Below are 26,145 nucleotides of genomic sequence, written 5' to 3'. Positions count from 1 at the left end.
ACCGTAAAATCCATTTATCTGATGTTCATTGATGGACACAGCACCCACCCCTCAGTGGGGATGGCTTTCTTTTGACACTGCTTGTAAAAAAACTGAGTGCCTATAGCAGAGTGTGGGTGTATACCCCCTGGGACTGCCCATAGGCTTAGTCGAGCTTTTTCCTGCCTAATGTCCTACTCCTGTAGGAGGCAGTATAACCCAATGGTTAAGAAGAATCAGGAGCTGTGCCCATCAATGAACATTAGAGAAATTGATTTTACTGTAAGTCAAAAATCCCATTTTCATGTGGAGGTCTGCTGACCATTGCTACGATTTCCTGGATTCCCTGAGTGCTTTGCTGCTTTTCCTCTGCTCTTTTTACATTCAATTTCTGATTACTACATATACCATGAAACTTTGTTGCCTGCAAGCAGCGATTCCTGTATTGACCCCACCTTCTTAAACTCCTCCTCCCCAGGACCACTGCAGTCTAGAAGGCAGGCTCTGTGTTCTTGCCGACTGCCCACCTATATATACTGGGGGGGGCCCTTCTGCGTGAAATCGCGTACGTGCTTTCGCTCTTCTGGGTCTGCGGCGCACATACGCGCCAGCGGTGACCAGCTCCTGCTGTAATTGGACACAGGGATCCAATCAGCGGGTCTGGTGGGACCTGCCAATCATTCCAGAGAGGCAGAATGGTAGTCTGCATATGTAAACAAGGCAGATCGCCATTCTGCTAGTAGGGGGAGACCGAGATCCTGTGTTCCTGCTAAGCAGGGTCTGTCTCTTTTCACAGCCAGAGCAGTTAGAAAGCACTCCCTAGGAGCACATTTAACCTTTTAATTGCCGCTGATGTTTTCCCTGCCAGTGTCATTAGTACAGCGACGGTGCATTTTTTTTTTTTTTTTTTTCTTTTGGTTTCACTGGTTTCCAAAAAGTGTCACTTAGTCTCAGATTTGTCCGCCGCAATGTCGCAGTCCTGCTAAAAAGCACTGATTGCTGCCATTACTAATAGAATTTTATAAAATTCCATAAAGCTATCCCATAGTTTTTAGACACTATAATTTTTTTGCAAACCAGCACTATACGCTTACAGGGATTTTTTTTTTTTACCAAAAATATGTAGCAGAATACATTAGCCTGAACAGAGGAAGAAATTAGATGTTTTTTTTTTTTTTTTTTTTAAATTGGATAAGATTTTCTTTTTTTTTTTTTTTTTTTGTAATGTGTGTGTGTGTGTGTATATAATATATTACAGGTGATCAAATACCACCAAAATAAAGCTGTATTTGTGGGATGAAAAGATATCCATTTTATTTAGGTACAGCGTCACATGACTGCACATTTTTCTAGTCCTTCGCAAAGTTAGTTTGCAAACTTCTAGATTGTTCAGAATCGTAGGGGTAGGCTACAAATGATTGAAATACATTGTAAAAATCAGATTTTGTTTTTTTTATCATAGATGCTTTAATGTAAATGCTTAGCAAAGTGAAAATAACATTTCAGTTAAAGCAGCACTGTAATTTGAAATCACTCATGTGTTGAATCCACAGAAGAGCATCCACCATGGATTGATGCGTTTTGCCCCTACTGCATGGGCTTAATTCTAGATCAGTAAAAATTGTTTTGCGCTATTTTAGCCAGCAGTGTGGCTTCAACTAGTGCAAGTTGTGTGTGGATGCCCTCACAGACAAATGAGGGATGGTTAAAAACAGGTGGCTGGACCAAGGTTGAACATCATTTTCAGCTCAGTGGTCCATCTATGTGCACAGTCCTTTCTACAAAGGATCTATTGCAAATGTTTAGGATGAATTGCTCTATAGTGTTTGTAGTTACCAAGTTAAGTGAAGACTTTTTTTTTTTTTTTTTTTTTTTCTTTTATACAAGACCTAAATCTTAAAAAAAAAAAAAAAAGTGTAAGGTAACTGTTTGATACAAATGTGTGTTTTATTTATTTTTTCATGTTTCTTATGAAGTTTGCATGTTGTACTTTCTAACACTTTCCTGTTGTACTAAACCTTTTTTTTTTTTTTTTCTTTCTTTCTTGCTTGCTTTCTTTCTCCCCTACTTAAACCCCCCATCAACTTTTCAATTTCACCTTTACTTGTGCTCTGTCTGTACTCCTAGGCTGAACGTTGCGTTTTTAGCTATGATGGTTATTTTTCCATTCTGTAAAATCCCCAGTATTAAAGATTAACTGGAGCTGCCGGCACTTGCACATTTTATGCATTCCATGTTATCATGTTTACATGACTCAGAAGGCAGGCTTATCTTGATTTGGCTGGAGATTCAGGTTCAAGGCTCAAAATTATGAATTGTGCAGTGTGTAAATGATTGATCTGGGAGGGAAGCGTGCAATTGGTTGTTTCTTTGGCAGTATTGAACCAAACTTGTTTGGTTGCGTTCTGGAATTGGAGTACCCCGCATGCAGCTGAAAGAATTCCTGGTAGTTGGTTACTGTGTGAATTTTGTCTTTCCAGTCCACATGTCCAGTAAAACCGGTTAAATCTGAACTACAGGCAGACCTCAAAATATACTTGTGAACTATGTATGTATATGTGTTCAATTTTTTTTTTTACCTGATTCTGTAAATATATGCAGCATTTCTTGTGACCCAAGCACTCCTACCAGACAGCACAGCTAGGTCCTAGACTGCCAATGCAGCAGTTTTGACAACATTGGGTCAAAACTCTCCAGCTTGCAGTTCTGAAGTAGCACGCCCATGAGGTCAAACCTCTAATGCTTTAACACCTGGTAAGAACCCACTCTCGGCACATGTGCTTCCGCAGCGCTCCCTGTGCTGCCATTCCTCTACTATAGGAAGGGCAGCCAGAAAACAGAATGATCAAGTGTGGTGACAGTCTTTTTAAGGAGTACTTTTCATAAACTTAGCACTCCCCAATATCTACCACTTTAAGCAGGAAGTTGCGCAGCGATGATGTAAAGTCTCATCCTGCAGAGCTGCAGTGTACTTTGTCTGTCTGCCTTTAAGTCTAGTACACACGGGCCGAATGTGGGACAGTATCGGCTTGTTTTTAATAGAAACCCGCAGACATTCAGCCCATGTGTACTGGAGTCGGTCTGACTTCGTCGCATGAGCGCTTACCTGAGTGTTCTGGCTTTCCCCCTGTCAGAATACAATCGAACAGCAGCGGAGATGGCTCTACTATTTCTCTGCTGTTCTGCTGTGTTCTAAAAGGGTTGAAGAAAAAGAAACTGGTGTTTTTTTGAGGCAAAGTTTCATATGACTTGACATCACCGGTGTGTCTTCCTGCTGAGTTTGTGGAGTATGGTAGGGCTTCCTTTGGTCATCACCCATTAATCCAGAGGTAAGTGATTTTTATACAGGTTTAGAGCAGTGACATCTCTATACAGGACTACAAATGTGTGGACAGCAGAAGACCTTGTGCACATAGGCAAGCATCTTACCATGTTATGTCTGCATCTGCCATGTATAGTTTCTGCTGATGCATGAAGTTAGTTGGTACGTGCCCTCAGGGTGGTTTGCTCATTATTGTAAACTATGTTGTGCATCAAGATGTGCAGACCGATTTCCCTCTTTTTATGAACCAAATTTTCTCAAAGGTGTTATGTCTGTCAAGGTGAATTGCTTCTGTAAACTGCACTGTGTCCAGAACAAACATTGTTTAACACAGAAGTAAATGGTAGCTGTCCAGCTTGATCTAATAATTTATCCTGGGTTCTAAATAAATGTATTTGTGGCTTGCAAGCTTCCCTGAATGAGCTATTTACAGCTTTACACCGCTCTTACAGGAATACTTTATCTTCAATATATATTCATTGCTTCATACTTCAGCACATCAACAACTATGTTCATCTATTTTTCCTGATGACAAAAAATGTATATAGACTGTTTCCTCTTTTAAGGCCTCTTGCACACTGCAGCTTGAAAAAGCTCAGTACAGATTTTTTTTTACTTAGCTAAAATACAGCCCACTAAAGCACAATTATTCATTAAGTCGCAATCTCGATTCATCCCCCTCGCAATCTTAAAACGGCATATCCTCGTTTATAAGAGCTGTTCTCTGCTCACTCACAGCTGTCAAACAATTGCCAGAGGCCTTTTTTCTTTACCCACCATTGTTAAAGCTTCAATGTTTTCTGTGTACCATTCATCAGCTGTGTCCAATCAGACGGTCACATGTAAATGAGGAAGTGCCGTTTATCGGCTCTCCTTGCCTCACAGTCACACTGTCAGTGCGGCTCCTTATCAAAGGGAAGCCTAGGACAGGTCATCAGGGCACTGATCATCGGTGCCGATTACAGAAAAGTAAAAAAAGCAGTGCCCATAGAGCTGCCAGTCAGTGCCTTCTCATCTGTGCATCATCTTCTGACACTACTTGTAACAAAACTGATTGCCTATAGCGGAGTGTGGGTGTATACCCCCTGGGACTGCCCATGGGCGAAGTCAAGGATTTTTTCTGCCTATTGTCTTACACCTGTAGGGGGCAGTATAATCCAATGGTTAAGATGATCAGGAGCTGTGTATGTGAATTAACATTAGAGAAATGGACTTTACTGTAAGACAAAAATCCCATTTATTGGTTAGTAATTTATGCCTCATGCGGGCAAAGGCCCATTTCCATATTGTGCAGAACAAAAATGCGAGAATAGGTTTGCGCGAAAATGCGCGCACACATTTTCGCTCAAATACCAAAAAAAAAAGTCTGAAAAAGTCGATGCTCAAACAGGACTATCGTGTGCAAGAGTCCTAAAAAGTACATTTTGGAGCATTAAGCTCCTTGTCTTTAAAAAATAAATAATTAAATATTTCTGTTTGTTTACTGCAGATACTCTTAGTCAGCAGCAGTCGTTACCCTGATCAGTGGATTGTACCAGGAGGGGGAATGGAGCCGGAAGAAGAGCCTGGTGGAGCTGCAGTCAGAGAAGTGTATGAAGAGGTAAAATGGATACTTTTAAAGGAACCTGGGCTGACAATTGCCCTCATGTTTCTGTCTGCATAGATGTCCTTTTCAGGCAGCCTTTACTGATGATGTTGTGCATGTATGTATTAACGGTTGATTTTCTTGTGCCACCAATGTAAGTAAAAGGGGAAACTTCTGGAAAAATGGTTGAGTTAAATTAATGCTAAATGTATTATCATACAGGACACACTTTGATATTCATAGACCCTGGGTTAAAGGCTCATACCTTCAGGGGATTGGACACTGGCAAAGCTTTTGAGGACATGCCCCCAGGCATCCCCTTATAACACTATTCCACTCTGTGTGAGTACTGTTTAATGCTAGTGTTTTAGGATGGATGTATACTCCCTTATGGAGAAATCACTCATTACTCTTTCCTTAACTAGTTTTAATATTTATTATTTATTTCAGGTACTTGTATAGCGCTGTCAATTTATGTAGCGCTTTACATATACATTACACATTCACATCAGTCCCTGCCCTCAAGGAGCGTACAATCGAAGGTCCCTAACTCACATTCATTTTACATACATACATGGTAGGGCCAATTTTATACAGGATCCAATTAACCTACCAGCATGTCTTTGGAGTGTGGGAGGAAACTGGAGTACCCGGAGGAAACCCATGCAGGCACAGGGAGAACATGCAAACTCCAGGCAGGTAGTGTCGTGGTTGGGATTCGAACCAGCGACCCTCTTGCTGCTAGGTGAAAGTGCTAACCACTACACCACTGTGCCGCCCCAAATATTCCACTTTGGATTAATCAGTCATCCGCGTTTAATTGTCTTTCAATAAGAAATAGCAATATGTCCAGATCTGTTTATTTTGGATATGATTAAGAGGTATTAAAACACCTATTTCTCTTACGTCCTCTCACAGTCGCCGCCCACTCATACAGTCTTCACCAATGGGTATTGATTTAATCTCCACAGGAGTAACTAGGCATAAGACTTGTTAAAAAACAAAGCATTTACATAGACACACCTATGGGGGCTGTCCCACTGGTCCAATACTTACCCTGCAATCAGCCATCCCGACTCAGTTTGTCTTCTGCCTAGTTAAGGAGTAAGATATGCTTCCCTGTGCTTGGGGCTACAGTCTCAGCCTTTCTTTTATTTTATGATTTTAGTTGCTGCAAATGTGTTTTTTCTTTGCGCTACTAGCTGTTTATTTTGTCAGCGTTAGTCGGATCTTCGGATGAAGACGGCGTTTGCGGAGCTGGGAGTCGGACTGGTCGTCCTGGTTGCCCAGGACAGAGGGCCTTATGGAATCCCAGCCCGCCATCGAGTGTTTAGCGGGCTATGTGTCCGCCCTGGCCTCGCAAACGACCCATCCCTGTCCTCAGGGATGCAGCCTGCGAGGTGGCTGCCTCGCCTGGACCTCTCCCCACTGTTCTCCGTGCACTGCTAGCGTCCTGCGTTTTTTGGCTAACGGCACCCCTGCCATCTGAGGGTGGGCGGTTTCCCGTAGATTAGAGGCACCCCACGCCATGGAGTACAGGCAAGTACATTCTGTGTGGGGCCTCTGTCTGGGGCTTGCAGTCCTGTGTGTCTGTTATCCCCTCATGTCTGCATTTTTGGGCTCCTTGATCCCGGTGCCTGCGGGGTTTTTCTCACAGCCAGTGCGCTGTGGGGGTCCCTCTCCGGTGTCACTTTAGGGTGCTATTTGGAGATACAGACACGTGTGGCGACCGCTGCGGGATTAAACACCGCCGGTCCACCATTTTAGGTTTGGGCAGCATGTCTGGCTTCACTGTGGGTGCTTAAACAACATTGTATGTGGTGTGTTTTGGCGCCTTGCGGCGCCATCTTGTGTGTGGCAAAACGTTCGTTCCGAGGACATGTCGGCGGCCATTTTTCCGAAGCCTCCCATACTTTCTATAGGCAACCATTTTCCTTGGTCTGCAGTCTCAGTTCAGTCTCCTTCTGTTCAGAAGAGATCGGCTGTGGTGGTAACACTTGTGGGAGTCTGTCTGCTGTCCTTTTTTTGTGTGCAAATACTTCTGGCTATCAGTTTATCCTGCTCAGGGGTCTGTTTGTCAGTCTTGTAGCGGTGTGCTGCGGGGGTCTGCGGCACGCTTAAAGGGCCAGTACCTTGAAAAAAAAAAACTTTTTTTACTATGGAATCTCAGGACAGCAAATTTCCCACAGCCTTAAGTCTCGTACACACGCGTCGAAAATTGGCAGGGAATTTTTGTCCAACGACCGATCTGCCGATTTTCAGCTTGTTAGTATGATGCTTCTGACAACCGACTCCAGATTTTTTTTTGGCCGAAAAGTCGGTGTGCAGACTATAAAATGTTTATCCGCCGTCAAAACACGGCCGATTTTCGTACAGTCAGTACAGATTTCGACAGGGAAAAATCTGATGAGCAAGACTGGGCATGCTCAGATAAGAAAGAACACAAAGAAAGCAAACCAACACGACATCACTTCAGAAGCAGATTTTTGTTGGGCGAGAAAAATCGTGTGCAATCTAGGCACATTCCAACCAACAAAACACAACTCTGGACAAAAGTCGGACGATCGGCCGGCCGATAATCGTTGCGTGTGTACGGGGCTTTAGTGGGGGATTCAGGTTCCTCTGAATCTTCTGCTGTCTACTTTGTCTGCTGCAGTGGTGACTTGAACAGTGGTGTCCAAAGTGGATATTCTAATGACTGAACGTGCTGACAGAAAAAGGCCTCGTTTTTCCTTGTCTTCTGATTCTGAATCGGATATGGTTGCCGTAGGTGGCGTGCCCCTTGAAGGGTCTCGCTCTTCTCTGTCTGAGGGGGAGGCGGAGGTTGCAGGGGTGGATGATTCCCCCCCTGGGACGGCCGAGAACCGCGCAGCTATGGATGCGCTAATTCTTGCCATTAAGGAAACACTACATTTAGAGGATGAGCCCAATCCTCCAGCATTGTGTCCTCTTTTGGTACACACAGGACCCGCAAAGCGGCGCAGGTGTTCCCTTGCCCCGCTGAGTTTCACGCTACTGTGAATGATCAATGGCGTAATTTAAAAACGCACCTTTGTGGTGCCTAAGAGGTTTCAACTCCTTTATCCCTTTGCGTCTCCTACGGATTTGCGCTGGTGTGTGGCCCCTTAGGTGGATCACACTGTGGCCAGATTGAACAAGGCCACTCTGGTACCCACCGAAGATTCTCCGGTGTTTAGGGATCCTACGGATAGGAGGATGGGATCCCTTGCCCGCCATGCCTACATGGTGGCGGGTTCCCTGCTAAAACCTATTTTCGCCTCTGTCATGGCGGCTCAGGCTGTGGCGGATTGGACCAAGGTGCTAAGACGCACCCTCGTGGCTGATTCTGCTCCCCTTACTACCGTGGCGATGGTGGACCAGATCTATCAAGGAGTCATGTATTTGTGTGATGCGGGCTTGAATGAGGCCCCATTAGCTGTGCGCCTGTCCAGTGTCGCAGTGATTTAACCATCGCCTGATATGGTTGAAAAGCTGGTCGGCTGACCAGACTTCAAGAAAAACGGTGGCTGACATCCCCTATGCGGGGTCTCGCCTGTTTGGGGAATCCCTGGATGAATTGGTAAAAGGGGTCACTGGGGGCAAGAGCACTCTGCTGCTCCAGAATCCTAAAGGCAAGTTTTTCCGCGGTAAGCGGGGCCCCTCCTTTAAACCAAATCAGGGGTCCTTTCTTGCCTTCAAGGCACAGAACAAGGGGAAACCCTTCAAGGGCCAGGGTGGCCAGAGAAAGCCCTGGGTGGGCAAACCTAAATCCGGCCAAGCTGGTGGGGCGGCCCAGTCCGCCTGTGCCTGATGGTGGCGCCCTCACCCGTTTCAGGGGTGGGGGGAACGTTTGCGTGGTTTCCTCCAGCCTTGGCTGCTCCGAATTCTGGACATGTGGGTTCAGGAAATCATTCAATCAGGTTACAAGATCGAATTATTTTCGCGCCCGGTGGACAGATTCTTTCCCTCAAATCTTCATTTGACCCTAGGGCGGTTACAGGACCTGCATCAGGCGGTACAGGATCTCCTCGTCCAGGGGGTGATCGTCCCGGTGCCTCGTCGGGACAGGTTTCAGGGGTTTTACTCAAATCTGTTCACTGTGCCCAGAAAGGAGGGCAAGGTGCGTCCTATTCTGGACTTAAAAGCTCTGAACCGCTTTGTACGCATTTGAAAGTTCCGCATGGAATTGCTTCGCTCAGTGGTAGCCTCTCTGAGTCCAGGCGAATTCCTGGCCTCTATCGACCTGAAGGATGCGTATCTGCACATCCCCATTTTCGAGGGTCATCGGAGGTACCTCCGATTCGCTATCGGGGAGGAACATTATCCATTTGTGGCGTTTTCGGTCTTGCTTCGGCTCCAAGGGTGTTTACCAAAGTGCTGGCTCCCGTTCTGGGCCTGTTACGGGCACAGGGCATTGCGGTCTTGGGGTATTTGGACGATCTCCTGTTAGGATCGAGTGTCAGCCAGAGCCTGCTGCGTGATCTGTCCACTGAAGTTCAGACGCTTCAGGAGTTCGGATGGACCATCAACGTGCAGAAGTCGACCTTGTCTCCTTCGGTTCGTCTCCTATATTTGGGAATGGTTCTGGACTCTGCTCAAGCGAAGGGGTTTCTGCCGGAGGACAAGCTCCGAACCCTATAGAACAAGGTCAGGGCCCTCGGGGAAAACTAATCCTCGTCACTCAGGACCTGTATGCGGTCCCTGGGGCTGATGGTGTCAGCCTTCGAGGCGATACCGTTTGCACAGTTTCACACAAGGTCTCTCCAAGCGGAGATCCTGGCCAGATGGGACAGGCTCCCTCAGTCTTTGGATCTGAGAGTGTCTCTGAGTCACCAAACCAGAATGGATCTTCTGTGGTGGCTGCAGTCCCCGGCTGTGGGAGACGGAAAATCCTTCCGGCCTTTACTGTGGACAGTACTTACCACGGATGCCAGCCTGTCGGGCTGGGGTGGAGTCCTGGGCAACCTGTCTGCCCAGGGCACCTGGTCGGTGGAGGAATCCTCCCTCCCCATAAACATATTGGAATTGAGAGCGATCAGGCTGTGCCTGTTCCATTGGTCGGATCATCTTCAGGGCCACCCTGTACGGGTGCAGATGGACAATGCCACTGCGGGGGCTTACATCAATCACCAAGGGGGCACCAGGAGTGCCTGGGCGGCCCTGGAAGTGACCAGCATCCTGTCTTGGGCCGAGACTCATGTCCCGGCAATATCGGCAGTTCACATTCCGGGTGTGGAGAATTGGCAGGCCGATTATCTGAGCCGCCAGACCCTGGACCATCAATTTTCAGAAGTCGACATCGTCTCCTTCTGTTCGCCTACCTTACCTGGGGATGGTTCTGGACTCCGCCCAGGCGAAAGTCTTCCTGCCGGAGGACAAACTCCGGACTCTACAGAACGAGGTCAGGTCCCTCAGGGACAACAAATCCTCATCGCTCAGAACCTGCATGCGGTCTCTGGGATTGATGGTGTCAGCCTTCGACGTATCTTTTGCACAGTTCCACACACTATCTCTGCAAGCGGAGATTCTGGCCAGGTGTGACAGGCATCCTCAGTCCTTGAACAGGATAATATCTTTAAGCCACCAAGTCAGAGCGGATCTTCTGTGGTGGCTCCAGTCTCCGGCTCTGACGGAAGGAAAATCCGGCAGTTGTTATGGACGGTGATCACCACGGACGCCAGCCTGTCGAGCTGGGGTGGCGTTCTGGGCAATTTGTCTGCCCAGGGCACTTGGTCGGAGGAGGAATCCTCTCTACCGATCAATGTCTTGGAACTGAGAGCGATCAGACTTTGTTTACTCCGTTGTTCGGATCGGCTTCGGGGCCTGCCCTGTGCATGTGCAGACGGACAACGCAAACGCAACTGCGGTGGCTTACATCAATCACCAAGGAGGCACCAGGAGTGCCTGGGCGGCCAAGGAAGTGGCCGAGATTCTGTCTTGGGCCGAGACGCAGGTCTCTGCGCTTTAGGCAGTTCACATTCCAGGTGTGGAACTGGCAGGCCGACTATCTGAGCCGTCAGACCCTGGACCAGGGGGAATGGTCCTTACACCTGGAGGTGTTTCAGATGCTGTGTGCACGATGGGGATCCTCGGACGTGGATCTGTTTGCGTCTGGTCTAAACAACAAGGTGGGAAAGTTTGTGGCAAGAACACGCGATCCTCTGGCAGACGCCTCAGACGCGCTGGTGGTGCCTTGGAATCGGTATCGCCTGATTTACAACGTCCTCCATTTGAGAACATCCGGGAGATTCCTCTGCCTGCGCTGTCACGGAAAGTCGCTTTTCTGGTGCCGATCACATCTGCTCGAGTGTCGGAGTTGGCAGCCCTATTTTGCCGCTCTCCCTACCTGGTTGTTCAAAGGGATAAGGTGGTCTTGCGACCTCATCAATCTTTCCTTCCAAAGGTGGTGTCTGATTTCCATCTCAATGAGGACATTGTCTTGCCTTCGCTGTGTGCGAATCTGAAGCATCCGAAGGAGTTTGCCTTGCATTCCTTGGATGTGGTCCAGGCGAACAGTGTTTACCTGTCTAATGAATCCTTCAGAAAGTCGGATTCTCTTTTGGTCCTTCCTGAGGGACCTCGGAAGGATATGGCTGCGTCTGCGGCAACCATTTCTAAATGGATCAGACAGACGATTGTACAAGCTTATTCGCTTAGGGAACGGGCTCCGCCCTTTCCTTGTCACGGCACACTCTACCAGAGCGGTGAAGTGCGTCTTGGGCCTTCCGCCATCAGGCGTCTGTGTCCCAGGTGTGCAAAGCGGCGACCTGGTCGTCAGTGGACACCTTTACAAAATTTTTACAAACTTGATGTTTTGGTGTTGGCAGACGCCTCTTTTGGCCGCAAAGTTCTGATTGCAGTGCCTTTGGGGAGACATGGCGTTTTTTAGCCTGTCCCCTCCTGTTGGGGTTTTTTTCCCTGGTTATTTTGCTTTCCTGGGTTTGTTCGCTCCTGTTGAGCTTTCCTGTTACCCAGTGTTACCTTTCTTGTTCAGATAAGGTTCTTTTCTCTGATTTGGGTGCTGCGTTGCCTTTTGAGACAGTTACGTTTCCCACCCCTCACATCTACACTGCTTTGGGACATCCCAGTAGTGAAGACTGTATGAGTGGGTGGTGACTGTCAGAGGACGTAAGAGCAAATAGAATTTTTGTAAGAACTTACCGTAAAATTATTTTCTGAGTCCTCTGACAGTCGCCACCCCCGCCCCTCTTTTGGGGTTCATGGACTATCTACTGCTTGCTACCAAACTGAACTGGGAATGCTGCTAGCAGGGGGGGCATTGGACCAGAGGGACAGCCCCCTATAGGTGTCTATGCAAAGTTTTTGTAAATGTTTCTAACAAAATCTTCTGCTTAGCTTACTCCTGTGGATAAGACCAATACCCAGTAGTGAAGACTGTATGAGTGGGCGGCAACTATCAGAGGACTCAGAAAATAATTTTACAGTAAGTTCTTACAAAAAAACGGAAAGGACGCAAAATTGGATGTCAGTGGTGTCATCCGCTGACATCCGAAATCACATAGACATACATTATGTCCGTATATCATCCGCAAACGGATGGGATGATATGCGGACATATGGAACCGGATGACACAAGTGTCGTCTGTGTCCGTAAAAAAAAAAAAGTGCAGCAGCGGATGAAATAAACTGAGCGGCCGTGTGAAAGAAGCCTAACACTAAACCTGCTCTGTGCCACAATCCAAACCAAATTTATCTAACCCTGTAAAGCAAAAATCACTGTACTGATCATTTTAAATGCACTATACTGATAAGATTGCTTTAAATGAAATTTATTATGACTTAAATTACCTCCAGTCTATCAGCCTCCACCTACTGACATGTTTTCCGGCTTTCAAACATCTAAACAGCGGTACAGACTGAAAGCCGGAGACCTGTCTGCATCCCAGCAGGAAATCGTAATGCATACGGTATTTATTTTTTTTTTCTGCTAAAATATGTGCATTTATTTTTTTTCTGCGAAGATAAACTTGGGCTTTAAAGGGTGCTTGCAGAACAAAAAGGCCTCTGTAAAGTATTGTCTCCCTAATAATAAGAGACAACCTATGTTTGAGGTTGAATATTACGGTGATGATCCAGTAGTGCATGGTCCAAGAAGCAGAAAATTACAGAAGTTTATTGGCACGGTTTTTATTCACTTTATTATGCAGAATGCCCTATACAGGCTGTGAGGTGGGTCTTTTTTCCACACTTGGCACTAGGCGTGTGCAATTCTCATTGCCTGACGCCCTGGACGTGCAGTTCTGGGTGCTGGATAGAGGATTTAAAGCTGGTTCCTAGATTCTAAGCTAATTTGTCAAGCCCTGAGGTAACGAATATACTGTATAAATGAAACTTGCATACGGTTGTTTTTTTTTTTTTTCAGTTCATATCGAGGTTGATATATACTTTATGCATTGCCATGGATTCATAAATACTGTTCGTACTACTTTGTGTTTTCTCTTTTGAAAATGTTTGATTTTCAGCTATAAAGCATAGTAAAAATATCTCCCAGTTTCCAATACAGTGCAGGCTTTTGGCAATTTTCAATTGCTTTGTTTGTAAGATGGAGAGTTAAGAATCATCTCAATTTTCAGTGAATATTGATATGTGAAAAGAAACACATGATTGGGTATTCAAAGGACTTTGCTTTGTATATTCATCGATAAAATTTAGTGAATATTTATACTTTTTCTCCAATCTTTAAATTTGCCTTAGTGTTTAAGCACTATGCAGTCTCTCTTGTGGGACTTTGCCACTGAAAAAATAAATAAATTAGATGGATATAGTGTGTGTAGATATGTCCTTAGATATGCATGTTTGTGACCTTGGGGAGGGATGGACATCTAAGGATGGCTTGTCTAAAATAAATGTATAATTCTATTCTTTTTTTTTTTTTTCCTGCAGGCTGGTGTAAAGGGGAAGTTAGGAAGACTCCTTGGAGTTTTTGAGGTAACTATTTTACGGTTTTGATTCCTTCATGCCCTAAAAATGTTCCCTAGAAGAAGTCAACCTCATTGCCTTCCACCAAGATCCTTGGAAAGCAGAGAATATCAATCTTTTGCTCAGAAGCTCAAGCACTGTGCATGAGCCTCTTTTGTGGGTTTTGAATTACACAATTTTCCAGAATCTTTCCAGAAGACCAATGATGACACCCCTGCCTAGGCGCTGTGAGATGAATATGTACCGCATGTATGAATCTCAAATCTAATATCAAAAAGTTAATTTACGAAGTAATTGCACACAGTGATATTTTTTCAAGCATTTTTCTTTTAATTTTGATGATTATGGCTTACAGTTAGTGAAAACCCAATATTCCGTATCTCAGAAAATTAGAATATTAAGACAAAGGAATTTTAATGGACATGTTGGCTTACTGAAAAGTGTCTATGTACAATATAGTATGCACTCAATACTTGGTCGGGGCTCCTTTTGCATGAATTACTGCATCAATGCGGCGTGGCATTGAGGCAAATCAGCCTGTTGCACTGCTGAAGTGTTATGGAAGCCCATGTTGCTTTGATGGCTCTCTTCGTTCTGCGTTGGGGTCTCGGTTGTCTCCTTCTTGACAAAACCCCACAGATTCTCTATGGGTTTTGGGGTCAGACGCGTTTGCTGGTCTATCAAGCACAGTGATAACATGATCATTTAAAACCAGTTAATGGTACTTTTGGCAGTGCGGGCAGGTGCCAACTCCTGTTGGAAAAAAACTGTGTCCCCATAAAGCTGGTCAGCAGAGGGAAGCATGAAGTGCTCTAAAATGTTGTGCTAGAGGGCTGCACTCACTTTGGATTTGATAAAACAGTGGACCAGCAGCAGATGACATGGCTCCCCAAATCATCATGGACTGTGGAAACTTCACACTGGACCTTGTGCAACTTTGATTCTGTGCCTCTCCACTCTTCCTCCAGAGTCTGACCTTGATTTTCAAATGAAAAGTAAAATTTACTTTCATCCGAAAAGAGGACTTTAAACCCCTCCAACAGTCCAGTCCTTTTTTTTCCTTTTGTCCAGGTAAGATGCTTCTGACGTCTGTTGCAACAGTTATAGCTCATGTCCTGGATACGTCTGCGTGGTTAAAGTCTTAAAGCACTGACACCAACCGTAGTCCACTCTTTGCGAACCTCCCCCAAATTCTTGAATGGCCTTTGCTTCACAATCCTCTAAAGGCTGCGGTTATCCCTGTTGCTTGTGCGCCTTTTTCTTCCTCTCAACTTTCCATGAATGTTTGGATGCAGCACTCTGTAAACAGCCAGCTTCTTTGGCAATGCCCTTTTGTGACTTTCTCTTAAGTTAAGTGATTAGAGTGTGACGCCGTGAGTCTACAATATTGGACTTTTTCACAATATTTAAAATTTTCAAAATTTTGGGTTTTCACAAGCTGTAGTCCATAATCATTAAGATGGAAATTTTAGAAATGCTTAGTGTGTGTGTGTGTGTGTGTGTATAGATATACTGTACAACCCTCACATTTTTGTAAATATTTTATTATATCTCTATGTGACGGCACTGAAGAAATGACACTTTGCTACAATGAAAAGTAGTGTGTACAGCTTGTATAACAGTGTAATTTGCTGCCCCTTTAAAATAATTCAACACACAGCCATTAATGTCTAAACCGCTGGCAACAAAACTGAGTACACCCCTAAGTCAAAATGTCCAAATTGGGCCCAAAGTGTCTATTTTGTGTGGCCACCATTATTTTCCAGCACTGCCCTAACCTTCTTGGGCATGGAGTTCACCAGAGCTTCACAGGTTTCCACTGGAGTCATCCTCTACTGCACGACATCACAGAGCTGGTGTATGTTGGAGACCTTGCGCTCCTCCACCTTCCATTTGAGGATGCCCTAAAGATGCTCAGTAGAGTTTAGATCTGGAGACTTGCTTGGCCAGGCCATTACCTTTACCCTCAGCTTCTTTAGCAAGGTAGTGATCGTCTTGGCGGTGTGTTTGGTCGTTCTGTTGGAATACTGCCCGGCGGCCCAGTCTCCGGAAGGGAGGGGATCATGCTCTGCATCAGTATGTCACAGTGCATGTTGGTATTTATAGTTCCCTCAATGAACTGTAGCTCCCCAGTGCCAGCAGCACTCGTACAGCCCCAGACCATGACATTCCCATCATGCTTGACTGTAGGCAAAAGGCACTTGTCTTTGTACTCCTCACCTGGTTGCCGCCACACACGCTTGACACCATCTGAACCAATAAGTTATCTTGGTCTTATCAGACCGCAGGGCATGGTTCCTGTAATCCATGCCCTTAGTCTGCTTGTTTTCAGCAAACTGCGGGCTTTCTTGTGCATCATTAGAAGATGCTTCCTTCTGGGACCACAGTCATGCAGACCAATTTGATGCAGTATGTGGCGTATGGTCTGAGCACTGACAGGCTGACTCCCCACCCCTTCAACCTCTGCAGCAATGCTGGAATATTTACAAAAATTTTACTAAAAATATTTACAAAAATGTATTGGATGTACTCGCTCTTGTGAGATGGTGTGTGTGTGTGTGTGTGTGTGTGTGTGTGTGTGTGTGTGTGTGTGTGTGTGTGTGTGTGTGTCTGTGTATATATGTATATGTGTATTTATACACAGTTGTGCTCATAAGTTTACATACCCTGGCCGAATTTATGATTTCTTGGCAAATTTTCAGAGAATATGAATAGCACAAAAACGTTTCTTTCACTCATGGTTAGGGTTTGGCTGAAGCCATTTATTATCAATTAACTGGGTTTACTCTACTCTTTTTAAATCACAAATCTGCACAAATCTGGCCTTTATGGAAGAGTGGCAAGAAGAAAGCCATAAGTCCCATTTGCAGTTTGCAAGAAGTCATGTGGGGAACACAGCAAACCTGGAAGAAGGTGCTCTGGTCAGATGAGACCAAAATTAAACTTATTGGCCGAAAAGCAAACCGCTATGTGCGGTGGAAAACTAACACTGCACATCAACTTGAACACGCCATCCCCACTGTGAAACATGGTGGTGGCAGCATGTTGTGTGATGCTTTTCTTTAGTGGGGACAGGGAGGCTGGTCAGCATTGATGGGAAGATGGATGGAGCCAAATACAGGGCAATCTTAGAAGAAAATCTGTTAGACTCTGCAAAAGACTCTAGACTGGGGCAGAGGTTCACCTTTCAGCAGGACAATGACCCTAAACATGTAGCTCTGGATGTAATGGAATGGTCTAGATCAAAGCATATTCATGTGTTAGAATGGCCCAGTAAAGTCCAGACCTAAATTAAAAAAGGAATCTGTGACCAGACTTGAACATTTCTGTTCATAAAAGCTCTCCATCCAATAGAGCTTGCGCTATTTTACAAAGAATGAGCAAAAATGTCATGCTCTTAGATGTGCAAAGCTGATAGACATACCCAAAAAGGCTTGCAGTTGTAATTGCAGCGAAAGGTGGTTCTACAAAGTATTGACTCGGAGGGGCTGAATACAAAAGCAAGCCACTCTTTTTCAGATATTTATTTGTAAGAAATTTTGAAAACCATTTATAATTTTCCATCCTCTGTACAATTACAGGTGCACCTCCCTAAAATTAAAATCTCATCAAAAAGTGAATTTATTTCAGCAATTCAATTCAAAAAGTGAAACTCCTCTATTTTTATACAGCTGAGTGATATATTTCAAGCATTTCTTTTAATTTTTATGATTATTTCTTACAAGGCTCCTTTTTGCATTAATTACTGCATCAATGAGGTGTGGCATGGAGGCGATCAGCCTGTGGCATTGCTAAGATGTTTTTAAAGCCCAGGTTACTTTGATAGCTGCCTTCAGCCCGTCTGCGTTGTCTGGTGTCTCCTCTTCCTCTTGACCATACCCCACAGATTCTCAGAATCCAAGTTGCATGGGGTCCAGTGTGAAGTTGCCACAGTCGGTGATGTTTTGGGGAGCTATGCCACTTGCTGGTATTGGTCCATTGTCCAAAGTCAGCGCATCCTTCTACCATGAACTACCAGCACTTCATGCTTCCCTCTGCTTACCAGCTTTATGGAGATGCTGGTTTCATTTTCCAGCAGGACTTGGCACCTGCCCACACCACCAACAATACCTGGTTTAATGATCATGGTATCACTGTGCTTGATTGACCAGCAAACTTGCCTGACATAAACCCCATAGAGAATCTGCGATTATTGTCAGACACCCCAGACACCAGACAAGACACCCCAGAGCCAACAATGCAGATGAGCTGAAGGCCGCTATCAAAGCATCCTGGGCTTCCATAACACCTCAGCAGTGCCACAGGCTGATCGCCTCCATGCTGTGCCGCATTGATAAAGTAATTAATGCAAAAGGGAGCCTCGACCAAGTATTGAGTGCATACTATACTGTACATAGACAAACGTTTTAGTAAGCAACATTTCTGTATTACAAATCCTCTTATGTAATCTAATTTTTTTGAGATACTACATTTCGAGTTTTCACTAGCTGTAAGCCATAATCATTACAATTAAAGAGAAATGCTGGAAATATCACTCTATATAACGCAGCTATGTAAAATGAGTTTTGCTTTTTTAAATGAATTTCTGAAATTAGCTTTTCGATATTCTAATGTTGAGATGCACCTGTATGTGCCACTTTGTGTTGGTCTATCACATAAAATCCCAATAAAATACATTTACGTTTTAGGTTGTAACTTGACAAAGTGGAAAAGTTCTAGGGGTATGAATAATTTATTAAGGATATATATACATTTCTCAGTGTGTGTGTGTGTGTGTGTGTGTTTTTATTACTACATTCTGCTTTATAACATGGGGTGCTAGGTCTAAAAAGTCTGCTTGCTCTCTCTCCATATGTCAAGAACAACAAAGTATTCATTTTTAATATGAATATTTCACACTAAAGATGTGTTTTTCCCATTTAAGCAGAACCAAGATAGGAAACACAGAACATATGTGTATGTTCTCACAGTAACAGAAGTGCTGGAAGACTGGGAGGATTCTGTGAACATTGGTAAGCTATTTAGATTTATTGTTTGACCCAGGAGAAATTGTGTTTTCCATTCTGTACTATGCTGTCAAAAAGTGTGTATCTGCAAAATTTTGCGAATTATGAGAGAACGTCTTCCCTGGTTAAGGGCTGGTTCACACCATATAAATTCTTTTCTGTAGATGTGTTCCGGTGCATTTTGATGCATTCCGCTGCATTTCCCCCCTTTCTTCACCTTAAATAAGGACCTGGTGTGTTCCAGTGAGTTTTTGGTCCGTTCCGGTGCATTTTTCTCATACATTTTGCAGCATACCATTAAAATTCTGTGCAGAAAAAAAAATGCAGCATGTTCCACTTTTTTGTTTTTTTTTTTGTCTGGAACGGGAATGCATCGGAACTGACCGCACTGGTGTGAACTATGCTATTGAAAACCTATAACCTACTATCTGTGGTTTTTTTTTTACGCAGACGAAAAAAAAATGCACTGGACTGCATGTGGTGTGAACTGGCTCTTTAAGTATTTTTTTTTTTTTTTCCCCACTGACTGAATTGCCGTAAACTGGGTGTGCTGCTTTTTCTTGTCACTGCAGTTTAAGTGACAATAAATGTCTTAACAGGTTATGGAAAGAGATAAGTAAGCGAACTTGGGCACGAAATACGCCTTTGACATTTGAAATTTTAGAGAGATACCATACAAAATGGAATTTGAACTTTCTGATCCCTCATTTCCTATCTCTGTATATACAATTATTCTGCTAGATTACCTGTTCCTCTGGCAACCAGATGTGGGTATCCCCTTGAACAGCCTTTGGACTGTGCGGTTTAAATCGAATGTTTGAATTTCCTTAAATCAGTTTGTAGACTTCATATGTTTGGAGGGAGTTCTCCGTAACAGTGCTGTATACACAATGCAGCCCATTATAGTGAAGAAATGGGGCATCGGTGTTGGTGTGAAAGCACCAATGGCATCATGAGAATTTTTTTGTTTTCAGGGAGCAAATAGATTCCCTTTTATTTTCATAATGAATAGAACTTTTAATGTTATTCTTAAGGTCTCTTCCATGTCTGACAGATGTACAATGAGTACATTGTATACAGTGTGATAGTATTCATGATTTATTACCAAAATATCAAGCCATGAAACTCATTTTTGTTATATAGCGCTTTTTAATCTCACAGGTAAAACTATTGGACATGTTAAATTTGGTTTAAAAGGTGATAGTCTGTCTGGCTTTGGTCATTACTTGGTCAGATTTATACCGCATTAACAGTCTGTTGTGGCACTACCCTGCTTGTCGTTGGAGAAGTTAGTATTGTGGGCAGTAGTGGATTAAGTGCACCTTGGGCTGTTTTCAGCCCACGTCTGCGAGTCTTGCTAGCCTATAATCCACTAACCACGCTAGGGTGGCCTGCTGTACTTTTCATAAAGTGATATTAGTCTCTCTAGTTTTCCTGCGATTTTTTTTTTTTTTTTTGTTAGATCTGAAAGCATGTTTTATCCTTATGTGGTGGCCCCAGTTCCCTGCTTCAGGGTGGTTCCTTGCCCTTGTAGGGCTATGTTATGGAGCGACAAGGTCTTGCACACTTTTGGTATCTGACTACAGAGCACCAGGATTGATGTTGGCTATGCCAACATGCACAGTGCAGAGGTATGGTGTATGCTTTTATGTATGCATAGTATGAACTGCCTGTGCCATGTAGACAGTCCTTGGGAAGCTGCTGTCCATTCATTCCCTTGGAGGAAGGGGTGGAGCTGTGTCACGTGTTTGTGTATAGTATGAGCTGCATGTTCATGTAGCTGCAAGCAGTGTCCAGACGTCTACATGTATGTTACATGTACACTTGCATACAGTGTTTGAAGGAACACAACAGGTAGGTGGTTCCAAACATCTTGGAGGACTAACCACAGATCTTCAATGGATGTAAGCTGCCACAAATCCTTCTGGCTCCATGTAATCCCAGACAGACTCTGTTGAAATCAGGGCTCTGTGGGGGCCAAACAATCACTTCCAGAACACCTTGTTCTTTAGGCTGAGTTCATTGATGCGGCCACCGGTCACAGCAGGGGGTCTGGTGTCTTCACCGATTTAGGTGCAAATCAGGTCTGAACTTTTGCCTGAATTCGCACCTGAAACGGAGCCCAAGACTCCCAGGACCCTTTTTCAATGTGGACAACGGCCGCCCCGGAGCTATGTGAACCGACTATTGAGAGCCGGTCACTCTCCTATCATGCGAATTAGATGCGCGGGTTCGCATCAGTGTGAACCCAGCCTTATGCTGAAGATAGTTCCTAATGTCATTGGCTGTATGTTTGGGGTTGTCCTACTGCAAAGAAATTTGGGGCCAATCACTGTCCTCCCTGATGGTATGGCATGATGGATAAGTATATGCCTATCTTTCTCAGCATTGAGGACACCATTGATCCTGACAATCTCCAACTCCATTTGCAGAAATGCAGCCCCAAACTTGCATGAACCTTCACATGTCATATGATAAAGAAATTTCTCATCGAAAGTTAAGATTTGAATATGTACAACATAGGCTTTTGCTTTAGACACATTGGGGTTGAGTTACTAAAACGGGAGAGTGCAAAATCTTGTGCAGCTCTGCATAGAAACCAAACAGCTTCCAGGTTTTAGCTCTCATTCACACTGAACACGACTTTGAAATCAGGCAACTTCATCTGAAATCGCACGACTTTAAAGCTGTGACTTTGGGTGTGACTTGAAAGACATCTGTGCGGCTTCATGCACAGATGTCTATTGAAGTCGCACCCGAAATCGGCAAAAGTAGTGCAGGAACTACTTTTGCAAATCAGTGCTGCGCTGCAAACATGGCGTTGCACCAATTGGAATGGTGCACTTGCCGCCAATAGGCTGTGACTTGTCAAATCGCATGACAAATCGCTTAATGTGAACGAGGGCTTATTGTCAAAGCTTAATTGAACAAGCTGGAGTTGGAAGCTGGCTACCATGCAGAGGTGCACCAGTTTTAATAAATCTCCCCCACTGTGCCAGCATTCACTAGTTTTTAAACATTTTTTTCTTTTTTTTCTTTAGGGCGAAAGAGGGAATGGTTTAAAGTTGAAGACGCTTTGAAAGTGTTACAGTGCCACAAGCCTGTACATGCAGAATATTTAGAAAAACTGAAATTAGGATGCTCTCCAACTAATGGAAACTCTGTGGTCCCACCTATATCAGACAACACATCTCTGTATGTAACTTCTGCACAGACTTCTAGCTTACCATCAAGTGTGAGATAAAACTGCACTTTAAGGCATCTTACCTATACAAGTGGGGAGGATGCCATTGTGTTCTCATGAAAACATCCTGATGATTAGACCTGGATCCTCTTGCAAGATGTGCTACAGACCATTTCGCTTGCTTCAACACTTTTTTTTTTTTTTTTTTTTTAAACCATGTATAATAGTGTTCATTCAACAAAAGCCATATGGATTTTTTTTAGATGCCTTAAATGGCCATTCTTCTGTCTTATGTTCTGTCTACCATTGTAATGTGGCTTATGTGCCATGGCAAGTTTTTACAACTGCTATTTTCAAAAGGGCTTTAACTTCTGCTGGATGCAAGATAAGCCTTTAGTGTGCTGTGTGAAAGGTTTCACCAGGCTCAACTCTACACTGTTATGTCACTGGCTGCTCTGTGATATATATGGGTGTTGTCACTTAGTTTTAGTCTGCGCATACTCCTTAAAATCTGTTCTATTCACCATCTTAGTCGTTTTCTGAACTTCTTTTAAAGTAATAACTAAAGGCAAAACTTTTTTTTTTTTTTTCATTCTTTTTGAGGAATTTGAACACTTGTCAGGTTTTTTTTGCCACTGCCCCTGTTGGAGAGATTTACCCACTTTATTTGCCCTGTTAACCTTTTTATATCACCTAAAGTAAAAGAGTTTTTGGTTGTCCACAGAACAAGAATAGTGGGGATATCACAACCATGGATTCCCTCACTTTGGAGAAATTTTCTCCCGGTTTTTGGCTATGGGACAAAAAGTTAAAGGAAATCTTCCTTATGGGACACAGATGTCAAAAATAAACCTTACAGGGGGTTATAACCCTCCCTTTTTTCTATCCAAAATGAGTTTTTTCTTTAGTTCTACTTTAATGTCTGTATCAATTAGGTTAATATGATATGTGATGTTTGAGTAATGTCCTTTTTAAAGTAGAGAAGCATAAGAAATTAAACAATACGCCTGGTTCTACTGCAGGGATCTCCAAACTACGGCCCTCCAGCTGTTGCAAAACTGCATGTCCCATGAGGCATTGTAAAACTCTGACATTCACAGACATGACTAGGCATGATGGGAATTGTAGTTCCTGAACCAACTGGAGGACCATAGTTTGGAGACCTCTGTTCTAATACATAAATGCATCAACTCCCATGTTGAGAGACAGTAGTGAATTCTGATTGTGATTATACTTCAAGAGCATGCCTAAAGTAAACTACAATCCTCTTTGATAAGAGCTGCTAATAACATTCACATTTAAATGTTCAATTCTTTTATCGAATGTGACATAATTACATTTGTTATGCAGTTAACTGTAGAGAGATTCTGTCAGCAGTCTTATCTGGCCACTGCCATCTGAGTGGCCTAATACTGTAGAACTTGGAAACATTATTCATCTAATCTTCATATGTGTCCTTAAATGACAAGTATGGCCTGAGCTTTTAGCCATACACCCCTTCTGGGTCACAGGAGTGCACTTAGTTCTGCACTTCTGTGACCCTGATTCAGTCGATGGCAGGCTAAATCCTGCTGAAGTCCGAGCCGGTTCACGCTCTGTAGTAAGTGGCTGTATGTTTCCCTATGGTCTGTTTTTGCAGGGCTTGCACTATGAATCTGCAGCCCTAGTAAAAAGTGGGTGCCATTTTAACATTTATCCCTGACAAAAATTGTATCCCATTATGCACAATTTAAGAAAATTGTTAGTATTTTTTTTTCCATTGCTATCAAACATAGCCTTTCAGTAGACAGCTCTCATGTCAGTTCTTGCAAGAAACATTGACCCCAGTGACAACTGCATTTCTGAGGTTGTTCATCTGAAAAATGTTTAGATGTGTGGACAGAACCTTAAAGTACTTCCAGATGACAATTGCTCAAAACAGAGTTCAGTGCTGTGGATGGAGTAGCAGCAGCTGGCACAGTCTGCTGTGATGGCTAAATTTTTTAAGGTTTTTCAATGGCTATCTTGGCAACAGCTCATTTGGACATATTCCTTCTGTAAATGGTTTTTATTGGTGGTTTATTAAGTAAACCAACCTGTATATATGTGCTATACTTCTAATTGGACAGCACCCATACTTAAACATGCTTAATCTTGGTTTAGTAGTGTTTCCAGTTCTAGAAAAATAGTTTTATTTTCCAGCGACTGGTTCAGTAGCTCTTAAAAGGCAAATAAAATGCTAGTCCACCCAAAAGTGACATTTTATTACTAGTTTGAATTTGGGGTGCACCTCACCCACTGGCTTATCTTTTGGAAGCAGCCAGCAGTAATAATCTTCCACCATAGTTCTGGAGTTTCTGTATACTAAAATGACTAAACCCAACATGAAAACAGAAAGAAGCCTTGAGTATGTGCATACTCAAACTTGAGAACATAGATCATCTCCACTAAAGACTGCAAGTAAAACAAACTACAAAGGATATTTTGAAGGAACCTGTCCGATGAGGAGTATGGATTATTCCACTGCTGACTTTTAAGGTGTTGTCTTTAGGCTTTTATTTTATTTTTTTTTTTTTGTTCTTGCCTCACTATTTGGGGGCTGAGCTGGAAAAAGTATGTACATTTTATAAATCTAGATTGAGTGTCACTACCTAGTATTCAAACGCTTTTTCCTTTTTAGAGCTTACCAAATGGTAAAAGGACCGAGATAAAATTCCAGGCAGGACACTCGTAGCCATGACCTCTCCCATATTTATCTCCTGGCGGGTTCCTGTCAGCTGAATTAGGAGTTTGGGTGAAATGTTTTTTTTTTTTTTTTTTAAGCCTAAATATACATGTAGTAATAGCCAGCGTATGCACTTTGCATCTTACACTTGGAGCGTGTTTATTGCATTAATGAAAAATTAAAGCGTTTAAGTCAACAGAAAAGTCCATGTGCACACTGGTATCTTTAACTCAGCCAGGATCAGGATGATTGATCCCTACTGATAAATGTAGTGATTGCTCATTGACATGATTAATTAAACATGCCTGCAAGGGAATTAAACATACATGATAATCCTTGTAGATTTTCCATCATTCATGCTCAGAAGGGATCAATGGAAACCGCAGACTTTCTTGTTTTCACTTTCCATTGACAGAACAATCCAAAATAAAATACATCCATCCATATGTAGCTTTCCACATGTTATGTTTATATTTAATGTAAATGCATTTGACACGTGGGGTAAAACACGCAGATCTTAAGAGCCCAGTGCTTTTGTGTAGGATGCCAAAGAAATTTTACATTTTGGTTTTTAATTGTTATGCTGGACAAGTAATCCATTATTCTGCATGGTAATATCATATCATTAGTCTAACCTTGTGGATCCTTATAGGAACAGAAGATTTGGATTCTGTCCCCATGCACACAGCCACAGCAAACAGTTTTTTTCTTCTCTCAGGTTAAATGCCACTGATATGTATATATAAAATGGATACGGTACTTTCTGTCCTCTGCATCTCCTGGTCCTGATATGTTTAGCTGAGTAGTTTTTCCTTCAGTAGTATGTCATTGATGTCTTCATCAGTATATCTGTAAAGTGTTTGTATGTGTGTCTGTATTTTCAAACATTCACTTTACATTTAAGTTACCTGCCAACTCACATGCTTCCTTGACATCTGCCTATGTTCACACAAGCACTACATAGCAGTGACTGATCACCCATTGGTATGCCTGTAGTCCTGTAGTGCTTTGGTTACCTAATCTTCACCATGAAAAAAAATATATATATTTTCTGACTGCTTGGACCTTTGCAGTGTCCTGTACATGCACTGTTAAGCACAAGTCAGAGACTTCCCATAGGCTGTAAACAATTCAGCTTCTCTACACCATCAGTAGAGAACATCATGGCATTGGCCAGTTTCACCCCCACAGACCTTTTTACTTCTGTAATAACCAGCTCTCAGGGTTTTGTTTTAGAATCATTTGTAGCCAATACTCTGAGGTTTTCTCATATAGTAGGCTAAACATTGTGTGTACCTTGTAACAGCGAATGTAATGTATGCAAGGTATTCTACAGAAGAAAGTGTTTTGATTGCCCTTAGTTTCCTGTCAGACATTATAATCTTAAACTTCATATAGAGAAGTAACAGAAGCTGATTTATTGCT

At 43.4% G+C, this 26,145-nt stretch overlaps 1 protein-coding gene across 1 annotated transcript in view; it reads left to right on the top strand.

Moving 5' to 3' along the window:
- The window catches only part of NUDT4 (nudix hydrolase 4), a 70,390-nt gene extending 47,868 nt beyond the window's left edge, over positions 1-22,522 (top strand). The window contains exons 2-5 of the mRNA XM_082252766.1: positions 4,791-4,901; positions 13,791-13,835; positions 18,754-18,838; positions 21,874-22,522. Of these exons, the coding sequence (XP_082108892.1) occupies positions 4,791-4,901; positions 13,791-13,835; positions 18,754-18,838; positions 21,874-22,076 (444 nt within the window). The 3' untranslated portion in view covers positions 22,077-22,522. The remainder of the gene's footprint in view (positions 1-4,790; positions 4,902-13,790; positions 13,836-18,753; positions 18,839-21,873) is intronic.
- The last annotated feature ends 3,623 nt before the right edge of the window (positions 22,523-26,145 follow it).

Source organism: Pelophylax lessonae (assembly GCF_965119305.1).
Source record: "Pelophylax lessonae genome assembly, chromosome: 4".
Classification (NCBI taxonomy): domain Eukaryota; kingdom Metazoa; phylum Chordata; class Amphibia; order Anura; family Ranidae; genus Pelophylax; species Pelophylax lessonae.
This window is presented reverse-complemented; position numbering and strand designations above follow the sequence as displayed.